Source organism: Rhodofomes roseus (genome assembly GCF_022264815.1).
Source record: "Rhodofomes roseus strain CIRM-BRFM 1785 chromosome Unknown C8Q71scaffold_18, whole genome shotgun sequence".
NCBI lineage: Eukaryota > Fungi > Basidiomycota > Agaricomycetes > Polyporales > Fomitopsidaceae > Rhodofomes > Rhodofomes roseus.
The window spans coordinates 454,562-471,562 of NW_025952974.1; the positions used below are offsets into that span (position 1 = coordinate 454,562).

General features: G+C 53.7%; 8 protein-coding genes across 8 annotated transcripts; 5 read left to right on the top strand and 3 right to left on the bottom strand.

The window, feature by feature from the left end:
- Positions 1-225: 225 nt before the first annotated feature.
- C8Q71DRAFT_187788 (uncharacterized protein) lies at positions 226-1,485 on the bottom strand. Its single transcript, XM_047916844.1, has 4 exons — positions 1,378-1,485; positions 1,211-1,271; positions 964-1,136; positions 226-904 (listed from the first exon to the last, which is right to left on the bottom strand). Exons 2-4 carry the CDS (start codon positions 1,265-1,267, stop codon positions 385-387), a joined length of 750 nt encoding a protein of 249 aa, XP_047776248.1. The 5' UTR covers positions 1,268-1,271; positions 1,378-1,485; the 3' UTR covers positions 226-384.
- Positions 1,434-4,747, bottom strand: C8Q71DRAFT_187104 (amp dependent CoA ligase). The gene is made up of 17 exons (XM_047916842.1): positions 4,396-4,747; positions 3,966-4,020; positions 3,892-3,906; positions 3,809-3,835; positions 3,733-3,751; positions 3,650-3,679; positions 3,280-3,595; positions 3,104-3,224; positions 3,031-3,045; positions 2,933-2,979; positions 2,803-2,882; positions 2,716-2,749; positions 2,530-2,659; positions 2,259-2,460; positions 2,083-2,204; positions 1,835-2,022; positions 1,434-1,766 (listed from the first exon to the last, which is right to left on the bottom strand). Exons 1-17 carry the CDS (start codon positions 4,558-4,560, stop codon positions 1,599-1,601), a joined length of 1,734 nt encoding a protein of 577 aa, XP_047776249.1. The 5' UTR covers positions 4,561-4,747; the 3' UTR covers positions 1,434-1,598.
- A 30-nt stretch (positions 4,748-4,777) lies between these two features.
- C8Q71DRAFT_187577 (uncharacterized protein) lies at positions 4,778-6,130 on the top strand. The gene is made up of 3 exons (XM_047916843.1): positions 4,778-5,090; positions 5,275-5,462; positions 5,519-6,130. The coding sequence occupies exons 1-3, from the start codon at positions 4,995-4,997 to the stop codon at positions 5,874-5,876; spliced, it is 642 nt and encodes a 213-aa protein (XP_047776250.1). The 5' UTR covers positions 4,778-4,994; the 3' UTR covers positions 5,877-6,130.
- C8Q71DRAFT_187066 (uncharacterized protein) lies at positions 6,039-7,098 on the top strand. The gene is made up of 3 exons (XM_047916840.1): positions 6,039-6,256; positions 6,318-6,499; positions 6,550-7,098. Exons 1-3 carry the CDS (start codon positions 6,200-6,202, stop codon positions 6,986-6,988), a joined length of 678 nt encoding a protein of 225 aa, XP_047776251.1. The 5' UTR covers positions 6,039-6,199; the 3' UTR covers positions 6,989-7,098.
- A 234-nt stretch (positions 7,099-7,332) lies between these two features.
- Positions 7,333-8,168, top strand: C8Q71DRAFT_860308 (uncharacterized protein; the record flags this gene model as incomplete). Its single annotated transcript, XM_047927781.1, has 3 exons — positions 7,333-7,389; positions 7,439-7,620; positions 7,682-8,168. 3 exons carry the CDS (start codon positions 7,333-7,335, stop codon positions 8,166-8,168), a joined length of 726 nt encoding a protein of 241 aa, XP_047776252.1.
- Positions 8,169-9,077: 909 nt separating this feature from the next.
- On the top strand, positions 9,078-10,941 carry C8Q71DRAFT_814061 (3-hydroxyacyl-CoA dehydrogenase; the record flags this gene model as incomplete). Its single annotated transcript, XM_047926084.1, has 9 exons — positions 9,078-9,132; positions 9,541-9,773; positions 9,822-10,008; positions 10,062-10,093; positions 10,154-10,238; positions 10,295-10,362; positions 10,430-10,450; positions 10,510-10,589; positions 10,797-10,941. Coding segments are annotated over 9 exons (906 nt in total), but the record flags the coding sequence as incomplete, so codon positions are not given.
- Positions 10,942-11,858: 917 nt separating this feature from the next.
- Positions 11,859-13,172, top strand: C8Q71DRAFT_187073 (uncharacterized protein). The gene is made up of 4 exons (XM_047916841.1): positions 11,859-12,281; positions 12,342-12,375; positions 12,429-12,536; positions 12,590-13,172. The coding sequence occupies exons 1-4, from the start codon at positions 11,986-11,988 to the stop codon at positions 12,695-12,697; spliced, it is 546 nt and encodes a 181-aa protein (XP_047776254.1). The 5' UTR covers positions 11,859-11,985; the 3' UTR covers positions 12,698-13,172.
- Positions 12,516-16,985, bottom strand: C8Q71DRAFT_823750 (DNA repair helicase; the record flags this gene model as incomplete). Its single annotated transcript, XM_047926246.1, has 18 exons — positions 12,516-13,167; positions 13,219-13,522; positions 13,576-13,653; positions 13,712-13,861; positions 13,911-14,081; positions 14,150-14,283; positions 14,347-14,445; positions 14,535-14,592; positions 14,654-15,072; positions 15,129-15,228; positions 15,286-15,381; positions 15,435-15,514; positions 15,564-15,720; positions 15,793-15,934; positions 15,995-16,116; positions 16,487-16,670; positions 16,713-16,795; positions 16,845-16,985. The coding sequence occupies 18 exons, from the start codon at positions 16,983-16,985 to the stop codon at positions 12,959-12,961; spliced, it is 2,727 nt and encodes a 908-aa protein (XP_047776255.1). The 3' UTR covers positions 12,516-12,958.
- Between the last annotated feature and the right edge of the window lie 16 nt (positions 16,986-17,001).

A 17,001-nucleotide genomic window follows, 5' to 3' on the forward strand; every position in this document is an offset into this window, starting at 1 on the left:
GAGGCACATCTTTTTACTACGCTCTTTATGACTAGCTTGAATCGTTCTTATTCCTCTTTCAGACATAGCATTTGATTACTCGGCGGACGTTACATATACCGACATTAGATTATGCCAGTGCCTAGTCACATCTGTACTGGCCCGGATAGAAGCTTCAATCTCATTGTACACTCTACGAACATGAGGGTGCAACCATGCTTATGGAGCCGATGTAGATGGGATACGTATTGCAACACAGGTTTGGTGAGCACCACTCGTGATTTTCCAAAATGTATCGTACAGTCTTCACCTTTCCACATGTCCGGGAAGTCAGGTAGCATTCCCATCGACGTTGTGCAATGTACATCACTAGAACCGAGAATTACACCATACGTAGCAAATGCGTCAATCATATAAGCTTGGAGGAGGAGCAGGAGAGAGTGGCCGCCGGTCTATGGGCGACCCGGGTGGCGGTACTGAGGGAGAATGAATTGTAGGCGAAGGCCATGCCTCTGATGAAATACCGAGTTCGTGCATTATGTTTGTCTGTTCAATAGGAGGTATGCTGATCGCAGGCATTGTGCCGTAAATTGACCCAATAGAACCACGCTTTCCACTTCCACTGTGTAGCTTCTGCCGCATAGCCGAGACACGGATGGTCTCCAGTAGACCAAGCTGTTCTCCTTCTTCAGGAGAAATTGGGCGGCTACGCTCGCACATCTTCAGGACAGCCTCCACATACCAGGAATCCATGTTGTGTCTGCGGGCGGTTGCGATTTGCAGCGCCAGCGTAGGCGAATTCATATAGGGCGACTTCATTTGCTTCACGGCCAGTTTGAAAACAGCGTCAAACTGCCACTTGACTGCGAGATCGATGACAGCGGCCCACTCCTCGGCGTGCATCTCATCGACTTCCCCAACAGACCTACAGGATGTCCTCAGCGTGATACACGACGCTAAGCTGCAATTGAGCGTGTGCGTTACCTGGGATAGAGGCACGCTAATAAGCACGCAAAGTCTACACTTTTCGTGCCTTCGAGTAGGATCGGACTATCATCTGAGCGCCCCTCATCGGAGTGCATGGAGAACATGTCCTGGAAGACTGGGGAGTCACGCTTGAGGAAATAGCGATGGATATTGAAGAGTGTCTCCTCGACCTACGATTGTAATCGAAGATGTCCGTCAGTACAACCACGCCGCCAAGATGCACGATCGCAGCTGGAGCACGTACCAGGAAGATAACGTTCCCATCGTCGAAGTAGAAACGATCGTGCTTGGTTGGGGACATGGATCCGGAGTGGCCGGTATCAAGCGTGAGCGCGGGCGTAGGTGAAGTTATGAGTGTGAGATGAAGTGGCTCAGGACTTGCCATCGATGTATATGACTGGCAAGACTTACGGCTCATGGACTCAGACTCCGGCACAACGTGTAACGGGAGACGCAGCGCTGATCCGACTGTGTGAACGTACGTTTTTGTGATGATGCCTAGCCCTCTGATCTCTTGACGTCAGAGTCTCGCCATTATAGTAGAGCGCATCCATCCATTAAGTTAGTAGAAAAGAAATATCCAGGTACGCAACAGCGAGCGCAGTAAAGAGTAGATGGCACATTCTCCTACATCATAGCTTAGCCTTGGCACCAGACACCTTCGCCTTCTGGCGCGTGCTCCTCGCCTTGTCGCGCAGGAACCGTCTGAGCAACTTCCCACTGGGGTTCCTCGGGATCGCGTCGATGAACTCGACGCCGCCTGTGAGCTGCTTGTAGTAGATCTTCCCATCTGCAACGTACTGTTGTCCGCCGCGCAGATCGTCAGTGCACCAGACGGATGAAGGCAGACAGAAGTCGACGAGCATACCTTGACGATCGCTGCCTTGATCTTCTCTGCCTCGGCGGGGTCCTTGCCCATGCGCTCCTTGGCGCTGGCGGTGGGGACGACGAACGCGAGCGGAAGATCGCCGTTGAAGTCGTCGAGCAGGCTGACGACGCAGACGTCCGAGACGTCGGGGTGGTCGAGGAGGAAGCCTTCGAGTTCCGCAGGAGCGACTGGGGCCATACGTACACGTATCAGCGAGACTGCTGAGAGCGGAGATGCAGATAACGAACCTTGGAAACCCCGCACTTTCAGGAGCTCCTTGATGCGGTCGATGACGAACAACTCTCCCTGGTCATTGATGATCACTTCGTCACCGGTGTTCAGCCAGCCATCCACGAACGTCTCTTTGTTGCTATAATCACCGATCAGCATTCCTGAAGCCCATTGATGCTGTGGCGTTACGTACGCTTGCTCGTTATTCAGGTAGCCCTGCGCCAGCGAGGGCATCTTGACGACGAACTGCCCGGGCTCGTCGGGCGCGCAGTCAGTCCCGTCCGGGCGAACTACACGCGCTTCGACGCCTGGTATGAGCACACCTGCGCTGCCGAGCGTCCCGACCTTCTGGTCGTGCCGTTGGAGCGCAACGATCGTGAAGGTCTCCGTCATGCCTGTATGGCAAAATGCAGACCCAGTTGTGAGTTGCAGACATCATTGATCGGGAAGAGGGTGAAACGCACCGAAGCCCTGGCCGATCGTGGCTTGCGGGAAAACGTTCGCGAGGGCCGATTGCAGCTCGGGCGAGACGGGCGCGGCGCCGACCATGAAGGACTTAATGGAACTGAGATCGTATTTCTTCACGTCCGGGTGCTACGTCGCATGAGTGGGTGAGCGAGCAGCGTAGCACGCAATCGACGCCGACGTACCTTAACGAAGAGCACAGCCATTGGGGGCACAGCGCTGGTCGATCACGTCAACTACTGAACGGAGGGGCGAATGCAGATGATACGGACGGCAATGTGGTGATGCGATAGCGTTCAATGCTCTTGAGCATGTCGGTGAACACGAACTTCTGAGATATCACCAGAGGCATCTGTGGTCGATGTCAGCAAACCAGTCCGCATACAGTCAGTGGGAACGTACCCCAAGGAAGAAACCAAAGTGCATGATGAATGCTAAGCCATATGCGTCTACAACTTGTTACTACACTTCACATTAGAGAACATCTGCTGAAAGCTCACGATATAGTGGAAGCGCTGAAAGGTAACTGTCACTTCTATACAGCCCGAGGCTAGATGACAGAAAGAGACGAACCTGCATAAATCGTACGGCCAGGCCTGAACGACCTGTCCTCCCATGGCTTTGTGTCAGTCTCAGCCCAGACAGTGCACTGGATGATATTTGCAATCTGCGCGTAGTGCGGGATCATCACAGCCTGCAAGACGTCTTCAACATTCACGCGCGCCCACGAATAGCGAGGGACATCAGACCTTTGGGAGCCCAGTCGTCCCGCTGGAGAAGTTCAAGAACGCGATCTTGGTCTTCCCTTCGCCGGGCTTGAGCTTCCGCTCAGTGTAGCTCTTCGGCGTCTTTGAGCCCTGTTGGATAAGCTGCGGAATATCTGCGTACGAAGCCTTCCCGCTTGGTAGGCTGTCGACCAGGACGATGCGTTCTGGTGTGAGCCCGACTGTGCGAGCGGCCGCTTCTGCGACTGCCAAGCCGGTAGAATGCGCGAAGATGAGTTTCGTGCCGGTGGTTTTCAGTTGGTGTACGAGCTCGTCGTGTGTATAGGAAGGATTTGCGGTGCTATGGGGGTGTAAGACAAGATATCGCTGAAAGACTGTCACTGAGTATGTGTACCTGACGATTGCACCCAGTCGGTGAACGGCCCTATAACGCGGACATCAGCATAGCCCCAGCAGGTACCATAGGACGCAACTCACCAGACTATGACTGGATAGTCTTCAGGTAACGTCAGTTATTGAACGCATATAGACGTGCGAACGGACTCGGGCGTACCGACATGATTCGAGCTGAATACGCAGACTGAGAGGCGCCGTCAATCAGTATGTCCACTTGCGCGAGTTTTGTGCATAACGCACCAACATCTTCGTCCCCTAGGCGCCGAATGATTCTGCGTTAGCATGTCTGAGATGCCTTGCGTATGATTGCCCACCAATATTCCAGCGGATCTTGAGCGCGTTGGCCAGACTGTCCGTGCGCGATCGAAGCTGTAGTACACATGATGAGCTACTGTCCAGAACGTACGAGATAGTCCAGCGAGAAGACTCGGACGACGCGTTGGGTCATCGCGAAGTAGAGCTGTGACGAAACTGAGCCCTCGTCCTGAGAGCGGGAAGGCGCCGCTGCCTAGTATGCCACCAGCATGACTGCTAAGAGACCATATATCGACGGCTATAACAAACAGATCGGCATTGTGATCCCATTGCAAGTCTGCAAGTACCTTCCAACGCTGCAGACACCAACGAGGTTTGGAATGAAGACACTGCAGATCTCAGAACCTGAGGCCTGAGACATGGGCCTTCCCATCCACGTGCCAACCTTGGGTCGCCGGTCGGCTCGAGTGCGACCGCGAGTATACTCACCTCTTCTTCTCCCACTTCCCTTCCTGTGGCCTCCTCAATCATCCATGGTCGGTTCTTGTCCGTCTTGGGTCTGCTGGGGTGCTCGATATCGAGCATGAACTGCGGGATGGTCAAGTCATCCGGGATAGCTGGGAGAGGACCTCCGGGACCGTGGATTACGCGCATGTTGTACGTTGAAGGAGCGTCAGCGAGGGCGGAGTGGATGCGAGTGAGCGACGAGGACTCTTATTTGAGTGAGGTGAGTAGCGGACGATTATGGTTGGTGCCTTATTGCTGACGCTGATACAGGCGGGTTTGGCGTGGGCGGATGTTGATGGCCTGCGCGATGTGCGACACAAATTCTCGGGAGCCGCAGCACCCAGCGCGACTCGTATTTATACCTCGGCCTCCATTCTGTGTAGCAGCTCTTCTCCGACGATACATCACAGTATGGAATGTTTATCCCCTGAGTGCCGGTACCCGGCATGCTGTGTCCCTAGCATGTTTGGAGACGCCCGGAGTGACCGAGCCACGTCGTGGGACATCGCGTCGGGGTGCTATCAATTAGGTGCTATCAATATCCCAGTCTTGTTGCAGTCTTGTCTCTTGCGTCCACCGCCATGGGCAAGAGGACCTCCTATTTCGATGCGTCTGCCTCTACGCCTCGGAATCGACACGAGAGGTTCTACTTGCCGGATGGGAATGTGATATTCCAGGTAAGTACGTCGGTTGTCCTTTCGTTGTGAAGGTACAGTAGTTCGGGGATCGGGGATGGAGGCACCGGCAATAGTCATTATGGGGATTCAGTCAGAACTCTACCACTCCGACCCTACCTTCTATCTTCGCAGAAGGCAATCGCATATTGTACATTGGTTCACGCATCTCACGAGTTGATCACAGGCGGAAGGTACGCTGTTTAAGGTACACCGTTACTTCTTCCTCCAGGGCTCGAAGGTATTCGAGGACATGTTCTCCTTGCCTTCGCCACCCGGCGAAGACTACGAAGGCGGGTCAGACGACCAGCCAATCTACCTCGAGGGCACGACCTCCCTCGACCTCGCCCGCTTCCTCACCGTCTTCTATCCGAGGTGCGTCAGCTCCCTCATCCACGCCCTCACGCTGCTCACAACCAGCTCTCGAACAGAACCGTGTGCAAGCCCGACCTCGAGACGACGGGCGAGTGGGCGTCCGTGCTCGCGCTCGCGGTGAAGTGGCAGTTCGAGGACGTGCAGGCGCTCGCCGTCGCGCGGCTCTCGGCGGACGCGCCCCTCGTGGACCAGATCCTCCTCGCGCGCGCGCACCGGCTCCCGGAGTGGCTCTACGACGCGCACGTGCGGATCTGCAGCAGGTACGAGCCGCTCTCGCTGGACGAGGGCCGCCGCCTCGGCGTCGACGAGACCGTGGTCATCTCGGACGTGCGCCAGTACAATATCCGGTGCAACCGCGGGAACGTCGACCATGACAAGCTGAGAGCTGCGCTCCGGCTTTTGCAACAGGGATGAGGGCCGAGTTCCCGTGTGTGCGGCCTGAGGTATACCCAGTTGACGGTATAGAGGTTGCGTTGTCTTCTTGTTTGGACTCAGAGCTGCGTATGATCTGATCTTAGCTTACTTCATTCTCCAATATACCCCCTTACTACGGATTTCTATGACATTTCACCACGCCATGCCCCAAGCATTCTCAGCAAGAACAAGGCCCAAGAAGACGCACATATTCGCTAGATGCCGGTGCTGCCTCGTGTCTTCTCATATATTAAGCTCGTCTCGAGCGGAGCACACCCCTCCTCTCATCCACGTCGCTCCTACAACCTCATCCGGCGCCATCGATGGCGCCTCAGCGACACGAACGCTTTTACTTTAAGGATGGCAATGTCGTCTTCCTCGTATGTTGTTGGAAGATGATCGTCTGTCCCTGCACACTGACTATGACACACTTCGTTGCAGGTGGGAGATACGCTGTTCAACGTACATCGCTATTTCTTCGAGCGGGATTCGCCGATCTTCCAGACGATGTTCTCGCAACCATCCGGCAAACCGGGAGAAGGGGAGTCCGATGAGAACCCCATCCTCCTCGAGGGTATCGAGAGCGGCGATTTCGCTCACTTCCTCTCGTGCTTATACCCAAAGTGAGCCGTCTTCTGTGTCCTTTACAGTATTCGCATAATCGCATTGGTAGGAGATTCGGCCACGGCGACCTCACAACATATGCTGAATGGTCTGCCGCCTTGAACCTGGCTCACCTGTGGGAGTTCGACGCTGTCGCTGATTGGATCGCACAGCGGGTGGAGGAAACGTGCACTCTGGTGGAGCAGATTGTGACGGCGCGCAAGTGGAACAGGCAGAATTGGTGCTGGGATGCATGTGCGAAGCTCTGCCAGCGCAGGCAGCCTCTATCATTGGAGGAAGCCATGTTCATGGGGATAGAGGAGGCAGTGAGGATTTCTCATTTACGCGAGAGGAGTCGCGGGCACCCAGACTGGTCCACGGACCGCCCCGATTTCAATTGGGGTATGCCCATGGAATTGAAACCGGTGTCATACATAAGCACGAGTGATTTCGAAGCGATCAAGCAGGTCCTCTGCCTGCCCGACGCGACGCTATCACGCGATAGATGAAACTTAAATTGTCTTTATTCCGCACAACTGATTGACCTACGCTTGACACTTCATCTCAATCCGGATTACGCAGGATAACTCATACGAACGTTGCTTAAGGCATCCTCGCACTCCAGTGGACTACTTAACATCAAGGCATATGTTTGGATACACGAGTATGTTCATAACCTGCGCTTGCGCCGTACCTGCTGACCTTCTCAGCAAGGACAAGGTTTATGAATGCGTACACGCTTTCGCAAAGAAGCGAGGCTGCCTCGTGTTCAATATATAATGGTCCTCTTGAGCGGAGCTTACCTCTGCGTCCCCGTCTCGTCTACTTCCGCCATTATTCCACTCCAGGAACGATGGTTCCCCAACGCCACGAGCGATACTACTTCGACGATGGCAATGTGATCTTCTTGGTGCGTCGCGATCTTGTTGTGATCATGAGTTGCGCTCAATGGGGAGTAGGTGGAAGATACGTTGTACAACGTCCATCGATACTTCCTCAAACGCGACTCGCCTGTCTTTCAGACGATGTTCTCGCAACCATCGGGAACATCGGGTGAAGGAGAGTCAGACGACAATCCGATCACTCTGGAGGGCATCAAGAGCGCCGATTTTGCCAATTTCCTATCCTGTATCTATCCATCGTGAGTCGCACGATCGCGTTGCCGCCTCTCTGTCTGCTTAATGTCCGGTTTGGATGAACAGGAACCTTGGGCAGGGTGACCTGACAACGTACGAGGAGTGGTCCGCCGCTCTGGAGCTGGCTGTGAGATGGGAGTTCAACAGCGTACGCGACTTCATCGTGCGTCGTATGAAGGATACGGGGACTCTTGCCGAGCAGGTCGCGATGGCTCGTCGGCTGGATATGCAGCAGTGGTGCTGGGACGCTTGCACGAAGCTTTGTCAAAGGGCCAAACCTTTGACTCTAGAAGAGGGCCAACGTCTCGGCGTGGAAGATACAGTCAGGATCTCCCAAGTGCGCGAGAATCTGCGTGTGCATCCGCGAGTTGGCAAGAACGGAGACTTGCAAGGGTATAGAGTGGAATGGGGAAGCCCCATGGAATTGGAGTACGATTTCAACTCCAAGAGGCATGACAATGACACGCTGTTCGAAGTGAAGCAGACACTTTGTCTACCTGAGCTCCCCTACGTATACCGTTGTTTTGTTACATTTGACTTCTCGTCACATTGATAGTACTTCAAGTTACTACTCCGTGCATAAAATCCATGAGCCTGGGCTCGGCCCGTCCCAGTATAGTTCAAGTTCAATAGAATGACACTACCGCTCAACAAAAGGCTGCTACATATTCAAGCAACATCGGGTAAGGTTATGATTACTAGGTTCTTCAGGTACAGGGGAGTACACGACAGGCAGCGTTACATCATTATTGCGACCTGAGATGAAACTGCAACTTGCTGAAGCCTGAGGCTTGTAGCGTCAGTTGCCAGTCATGTAGTAAGCATTAACAACAGCGAAGCTAGTACAATATTACGGCAATTGCAGCGCCGCTCGCGCTAAGCTAGTACTACATAGTTCTTGTGCAGATTGGCCCGAGGCCTGAGTGATTACTACTATTATACGCATATCCGGTGAATTCGTTGACGTCTGTTTGGCATCTCCCACATGCACATCCGCCGTCTTCGCCTTTCCCTTTATGTTCGACATTTGCCTCATCTATTGACCTTCCCTTTCAAGGATAGGTTCATCACGGTCAGCCTCATGATTTGCCTTAGCTGCTCGCTAGGAACCTAGTACTCCTCCTCGAGCTCCGCATAAGGGGCCCGGGCAGCTGTTTAGATTGTCGCCCCTACGTGTGCGCAAACACCAACTATCACAACCTCCGTCACCTACGGTTTTCTCATACTCGTTCAAGCAATCCCTTGTACTATCATATTATTACTACTTATTAGTATGGGTCCTTGTGTGGGTTGCCGGTAATCATGTGATTCTGGGCTGCTCCGGGACCGGGGATTGCGGGGGTGGCTGTCGCGTCCGACTTGTCCTCCCCGCCTCCGGGTCTCCCTCAGCGTTCACTGGCACCACTTTCGTGTACCCACTGCTCTCATCTCCCCAGGCTATATTTTCAGCAGAGCCCTTGCGATGTCTGTCGCGCATGGAGTGCGAAGACTTGGTGTCCTCGGAGCAGGTCAAATGGGTACGTCGATTGTCACGACTCACAGGCTCGCCCCGGCGAGGGTACACTCTCAAAGCATACTATTATGCCATGTCCGCGGTTCATTGTTGAACCTCATCACTTTTTGCCGATTTCAAAGACATTGTCGAGCTTTCCCTGCAAGCGTGGAACGGGTGTGAAGTGAAATTCACCTATCTTGGTCTAGGACGTTTTACATGACACCCCAACGATGTCAAGTTCCTTCCTTCCTTACGATGGCGTGACTGCTCTGTAGCGTCGCACTTGCAGTGCGCTTGCGCACGATCAAATTTACGAATGTTCTGCACCGACTAGACCAAAAGGTTGCGAAGTCGCATTCGCAGGCTCTCCTCCTACTCAGCCTTTGGCTGAACCTGAGACGATGCCCTAGACTAACGTGTGTTTGAATAGGTCTTGGAATAACCTACGTCGCGGCACTTCACGCACGAGTTCCCGTGCTGCTGTATGACCGCTCTACATCACAAATACAGAATGGCCTCAACTTGATGGATAAACTCCTCGCCAAGGACGTGAACAAAGGGAAGCTGACCGCAGAGCAGGCAAAGGAAGCTCGTGAAAGGGTCACCGTCGTTGATCAAAATAGAGGAATAACAGCCATGAGAGATGTTGACATGGTCATCGAGGTGAGACTTTGCTTGGCACGACGTGTCCTCAGCTCATGGTTTCTGTAGGCTGCATCGGAGAATCTCCAATTGAAGCAATCGATCTTCCGCAGTATATCGGCGGAAGTGTCCCCCAGTGCCATTCTGGCCTCAAACACGTCCTCGATTAGCATTACGAAGATTGCTGCCTCTACCATCCCTGAAGGCAGCTCCGCTGCAGCTGAGGCGGGAAAGAAGAGCGCGTCGCGTGTCGTCGGTACGCCCACCTTGTATGATCCACTGTCTCTCGGCCGAACCCATTACCACCAGGCTTGCACTTCTTCAACCCTGTTCCTGTCATGGTGCGTTTCTTGCCATACAGCTGTACATGATCGTCTCCACTGACATTAACCATTCAATAGAAACTGGTGGAGCTTATATCAGCGCTGCAGACGTCGCAGGAGACTCTTGATCGAGCGCGCGCTTTTGCTGTTGCGTGCGGAAAGGGTGTGTGCGAACAGCTCAGCTCTTACAGGATACTACATTCGGTTGATACGTCGCAGAGGTCACGACATCACAAGATGTCCCCGGCTTCGTGTCTAACGCACTCCTTATGCCATTCATCAATGAGGTGAGCGGAGCGTGCTTGGAGCGCACGGCGTGGAAGCGCTAATCGCTCCCTCTCCCTGCTCTTTCAGGCGATTATGTGTCTCGAAAAAGTCGGTGCATAGGATCAAGCTGCCGTGCCTCTACCTTCCTGACGAAAGATGCACCGTAGGGCACTGCGACTCGAGACGACATTGATAAGACGCTCAAGTTGGGCATGAACCATCCTATGGGCCCGTTGCAGCTAGGTTCGTGTCCCAATCCAACCTCTAGCTGTGCCCCGCACTTACGTTGAATCCGATGTAGCCGATTTGTAAGCCAGCCTTGTTCATTGTCTAAACACTCCGTTCTCAATCTTAGATTCAATCGTCGATCATCTGTGACGCCTGCTTCTCTATCGATACACCCTGGTTTCGCGTAATCCGCCGCATCTGAACCCACCGCGCCGCGCCGCAAAAGCATTGGACTCGACACCTGCCTCGCAATTCAACAGACGCTCTATGCTGGCACCGCTGACTCCAAGTATCGGCCGAGCATACTTCTGGAGCGCATGGTGGACGCAGGCTGGTATGGGAAGAAGAGCGGCAAGGGGTTTTATGAATACCCACAATGAACGACGTGTTGGCGGACTACAGTGTGAGTGCCGTAGTCTTTGAATTGACGGGGCGCCAGGAGCTGAATTGGACCGTTTGGGAAACAGTGTTGGGTCATGCAGACGCATGGTAGGAGTGCTTCATCTGGAACGTGTATCTGGCCTTCACGTGTCAAGACGTCTTCTCTCGATTGCCTCACCGGGGTCGCATGTTTTTGGCCTCGGCTTCGACGAGGAGACGTAGCACGGCTTGTAAACTCCCATGCAACCATTGTTATCGGGACGCTGCGGCGCATGGATCAGTACGTCAGTCTGTGCATCGGATTGCTGATTGCGGTACCTGCGAGGCTGGCCGAGTGCCTCCCATGGTCTGCTCCTCGCTTTCATGACACCCAGCAAGCGGCGCTGTACATCAAACCATCGGCAATTGAAACTTGGAAACTACATGTGTTTAAAGTCAATGTAGGCACGGCTTGTTCGCCGCCATACAGCCATTTCAAAGCCAGCCTAGACGACTAGGTCCTCATCAAACCAGCATTCAAAGATTACAATGCTCACGGAACTTGCATCCTATCGATGCCCGCGTAGCTCACGGAGCTTCCCTCAACCTCCGGCGAGCGTAAATGTAACTCTGCGAAGCGTCCGTTTGCGGCGCCGGGGCGGAGTCGGACGTTTGGCTTGGGCCCTTCTCGTGCAGGCCGGCCCAATCACGACTGCTCCGGTGAGGCCGATCCTCCAAAGCTTCAAACTCGGGACTGACCTGGCTCCTGGCTCTCCGTTCTTGTATCGTAACGCCCTCATATTCTTTCCGTGTTCCCACAAGAGCTCGGTCCGAAGGACCTATCACCGTAGGCGCCCACGACGATGGACTACGCGGTCCTGGTTCTTGGCGGCGGTGCGAAGTGTGGCAGGGTGCAGGCCTGTTTACGCAGCGCTATTTCCGCGGCCACACAGCCCCGGGTAGGTGGCAATTGGATCATGTCATAGTTCCAGAGTCATCCTTAGAACCTCCACCTGCACCCACAGCCACGGGCGTTGCGGATACACCCATTGCGTATGCTTCCGTTCGTCTGTATTCGGATCTATATGACATCCCACAAATACATCAGACAGGGAGACTCATGGCGATCGTTTGACGCTCATGGGTGCGGTGAGAGCGCCGCAAGGACCGTACACCATGCCGTGCTGTGTCAGACCTCTGCGTTCTTGCCGGTCTCCCACTGTAATTTTAAGACATGCATAAAAGCCCCCGTCCTTGTACGCTTCCTTATACTCGCCTTTCAGCCTTTTGTTCACCTACAAATCCCGACACCGCTCTCTCAACTCACTAGCGGAATGTGTACCACTGAGTGGTGAGTTGTCTCCGTTGTCGACACTCGATCTGAGGGGGCTGATACACCGATGTCTCACAGTTGGGGAAATCAGCATCGCTACGGTCGCTGCAACGTAAACTTTGGTCTCATAATGAGACAATGCCCAGCTAACCGATGATCTGCTAGCATTATGTCAAGCAGTACGAGACCGGCATCAAGAAAGACTGTGGATCACCGACGTGTGGGCTCAGTAAGGCCCACAAACATACAGCCCGGCAATGTAACTGCCCAAAGGTTCGTGGGCATTGCTGCTAGCGCGACTTGGGGGTCCTGATTAACCGCACTAGGTGTACCAAGAAGAGCAGCGGATCCTTAATCTCATCCGCTATTACTGCGACGCATGTCAGTCGCAAGGATGGAAATCGATCGAGCGCGAGTCTGGTCGGCAATATTGAGTTTTGCTTGGCCTCGGTTGATCGCTGTGGTTCCAGGGTTATTTATGACAGATGTACGACGACCTACTGTATTTCTTATCATTTTATGGCCCAACCGTGGGCAGTGCAGTACGGCTTTCCGCTGCGTTTCGATCATGATATCTAAGCTTGGAGCCCGAGATTGGCATTGGTGTCCGGTAGTGAAATGTAGCATATTATACAGAGGGTCTACGAATGGGAATGGTCAATCAAGTATCGGTTGCGGTTGAAGAGTGTTCATAGCTACAACAAGTCCATCGTACAATACTTTGAATCGCCCCTGCGTCCGCGATAGAAATTTCCTAGAGTTTTCATGGCTGGCCCGAACGTTTCCGTGACCACGGCGTTCTTGGCAATCCATTGAGGGAGCTTCTCGCGAATACGCGGCGACCCATAACGGCAGTCGACCAGTATGAGAGCAGCCCAGTCGTTCCGATGCCGAATAGCCCGTCCTACATGGCGTGAGTTTGTCATATTGTGGTCACCAGTTCATATGATCGTACCTATACTCTGGTTCACGGCGTTCATGCACATGTTCTCGTATAACTCATTAGCAGCATCTTTACGGCCGTTCGCTGGTCTAGCAGGAGCGTTGGCTTTGGCGAGTTGTTCTTGCAGGCGGTTCACGTATTTCATGCGTTCCTGGAGCTCTGGGGAGGCCAAATTGGCGTAGGGCAGTCCGATGATGACCACAGCACGAGCGAGATCATCCGTGAAGTTGAGACCCTCGGAAAGTTTGGCCCCAATGACTGCGAATAGCAATGCGCCACCTTTCCGACTTCCTTCGCCAGCGGTGCTGGCTTGACTCTAGAGTTCCTTCAGCAAGACGTTCGACCTGATAGTACAATGACCTTACTGACCTCTACAGCGCGAACCGCGGCAGAATATTCTCTGAGCACTGTGTCCACCTCCCCGCTATCCTGGGGCTCAGAAAATACCTAGCCTCCGTCCTCTGCGTCGGTACGTCATCTTACATGATCAATACTGAAGACGCACCCTCTTCTTGCCGTTCAGCTTCGCAACCAAGCCGCTGTTCTTCCACTCTGCCATAACCACGTTCAGGAAACTATATGAAGGGAGGAATACAACCATCCCCGCCGGCACGATGTTGACGAGATTAAGCAAGATTTGGCCTAGCTCTGCGATCTGTAACAAAATGATGATGCAGCCCTGGACGCACGGAGGGAGAACGTACCAGCGGTTTTTGGCCCCTCTGTTCAAATTTGAACTGCAAGTCTCCTCCTCTAGGGCCTCTCTTCAACACCAGGGTTTGGAGGCTCGTAGGCGGTATGATATGTCCGCAAGAAAAGGTAGAGAGCCGTTCAACCGACACTTCGGAGAAAAGTTGCTGTACGACGTCGGATATCTAGCACGCCATGACTCCGTTCAGAGTGACCCATCGGAAGAGCAGGCTGAAGGGGTAAGAGTACTCACAGGAGACATCGTACCTCCCGCAAGCACAACCGCCCGAGCGGAGTCGACGACATCTTGAAAGTGCGTGGCAGGGTTGAGCTGCTGATACTTGATCTCGAATAGATCATCTGCGACTGATATTGTTATCCGGCCATCTGTTCAGAGGAGTCGGGGTCGTCAGGCTACGCGGCGGCACCGTGGCAAAATATTGTACTGACCGTCGTTGGCAGAGGTCAGCGACGTGATGAAGCTTTCCACTGTGTGGAGGGGTGGGGTCGTCGTCACCAGTCGCGCAACTTTGGCTAGCTTGACGGGATCTGAAGTGAAGGGAGGTAGGTGAGGTCAACGAACCCCGAACATCAGTCTTGTCATGCAGATACGCGTGTTGATGGCTGCGGTTGCTCACCCTCTCCCGCAGCCTTCTCCAGCGCCTTCGCCGTATAACCAGAAATCTTCCTCGCAATCTAGTGCAAAAGATCGATCTCTCAGCACCTCACAGACCAATACGGGCTTGACGCATCGTACCCTACTGCTCCGGAGATACCTCTCTACCTCCAGCAAGTTCACACCCTCTGACTTGCGTCCGAGCCTCTGGAGAAGCTCGCTGGGTGTCATGACCTCCACGCCCTGTACACGCGGTTTCCCTGGTTCCCCAACTTTGGGCACTTCCTGCTGGCTCGATCTCTGCCCTGCCTTCTGATCGGTGCTCAGGTGACCAGAAGTCTGCCCCTTGCGGGAGGCCTCGTCCTGTATCTTCCGCCACTCATCGGCGTACTGCTGAAGCGCGTCAAGCAGGCCCATCAGGCGTGTCAGGTGCAACGCATGATCGGTTGAGAGCCTTGTGCGAAAGCGTGAGAGGTAGACGGACAGTTGCTGGCGTGCGGAAGACAGGGTGCGGACGGGTAAACGGGTGGTTGACAGCGAAAGGAGGGTGGATGTGAGGTCTGCGTGACGTACAAGCTGAAGTTGGAGTCAAGACTATGCAGGTATCAAAACTCACTGTGTGCTTCATCTACGATGATGACTTGGTTTGTCAGGTCGACTCCAAGGGCTTCTCGGGCGTTCTTTTGAAGAAGCAGATTGTAGGGAAGTAGAACAAGCTGTCGGTAAAACGTCGGCTGGCATGTCCTTGAGAGAACGGCCAAGACTGCACGCACCTGCGCTTGGGGTATAGCTTTGCGTGATCCAAAATACGGGCAGACATCCGCGTTTTGACCCGCCCCCACTAGATCCTCGATGTCCTTGGGCGTCGCCTTCGCACACGCGGCATAAGTACCAAGTCGGTCAAGGCTTCCACAGTGCTCACCAGAATTTGATCCCGTAAGTCTATCATCCGCACTTCGTCCTCCAGCGGCGGAAGATGTGGACATCGGCGCTTCCCCTTCTCTGAACACGTGGTTTAGGTAGACGAATATTCTAACAGAAAAGCTCCTACCGTTCAGTAACTGTCGACACGCCTCGTCGATATCACCATGCCGTCTTCGTAGATCTTCATTGATACAGAGTTGTTTCCGTGAAGCCAAGGACACTGTCCGCGCCGAGCCACTTTGAACGTCTTCGTCTCCAGTATTGTCGTCTTCTATACGTGGCCGCTTTCCGTTGGCAGAAGAAGACGCCGCGGCACTTCCCGACCGAGAGTAGTTCGGGACTGTCTCGGTTTGAACAGTGAGCTCCAGGTTCATTCGCAGCTTTCGAAGCTCGTGCAGAACTTGTGCGAGTTGTGAATGTGTCCGCGATGCGTAGTAGATCTTGGTGCAAACAGGCTCGGCCTCCTCATTTGTTCCAGAGCGTGAACCGTGTTGCAACCTTGAAATACAGAGCGTGAGATGCCACGAGACCGATGGGCAAATCTAACCCACTACTTACTTTTGCATCAGCGTGCGAACGGCGGGGGAGAGGTTGCCATATTCGTCATCTGAGCGGTCTTCGTCAGCATCGTCTGGAAGGAAATCCCCTTCATCTTCACGCTGGATTTCTTCTACAAGTTTCTAGTTGTACCCAGCTATCAGAATCTATACCACATAGAAGATGCAGACGATATGAGATGCAGACGCTCGTTCGTTGTAGATTCAGTATGGGATGCGTCATGAACGAGCTTCGCATGGTAGCGCCACTTGAGTGGCCCACAAGCAAACCTCCATGGACATATCAGGCGGACCGGCGTATCAATAATGCGAAAGGATGGCCCATGCCACCAGACATCGATGCAGTGTCCCTGTCCAGCGGACACTGTGAAGTTGGTCTGGAGGAGTCGATACTATTCGCCTCGAGATCCAACCGCTCCTCCAGTCATATAAATCATATGGGAGCATCTGCCACACCAGGTTCGCCGCATTCAGAGATATCGCAACAACGTACCTGTTTCTTTCTAACATGTGCACGCGCCCGCTTTCTCATCTCTGCCTCTTTCTTCCTCGCTTTCGCTAAGCGTTCGGCCTTTTCGCGGTCCTCACCCTCGAGTTCTCGACGCCGCCGCTCGAGAGTTTGTTCAAGTACCCAATCGGGTCCTATAAGAATACAGTCCACTTTAGTTTTGAGCAATCTTCAAGCATCAAGTGACACACCGTCAGTGGTGACAGATAACGCGTCGAGTTGGCCCTTTCGCGCGCGCTCTTGTTCGTCTTTGAGCCATGTGAGGGAGGCGCAGAGAAGACTCAGTGTCTTTCCCTATCCGTCGAGTTCAGAAGCAGCTTCTCGTTGTAGATTCAGTACTCACGGTTCCGGTTGGACTTTCGATGATAGTGACCTTCCTATCCTCGATCGCAGAGTACAGATGTTGCATGAGGTCCAGCTGGATTCCGTACGGCTCGAACGGAAAAGCTGGGAAGCTAGTTGGTGTGTTAAGCTTCAAAGCCATTTTCTGACCCCTCAGT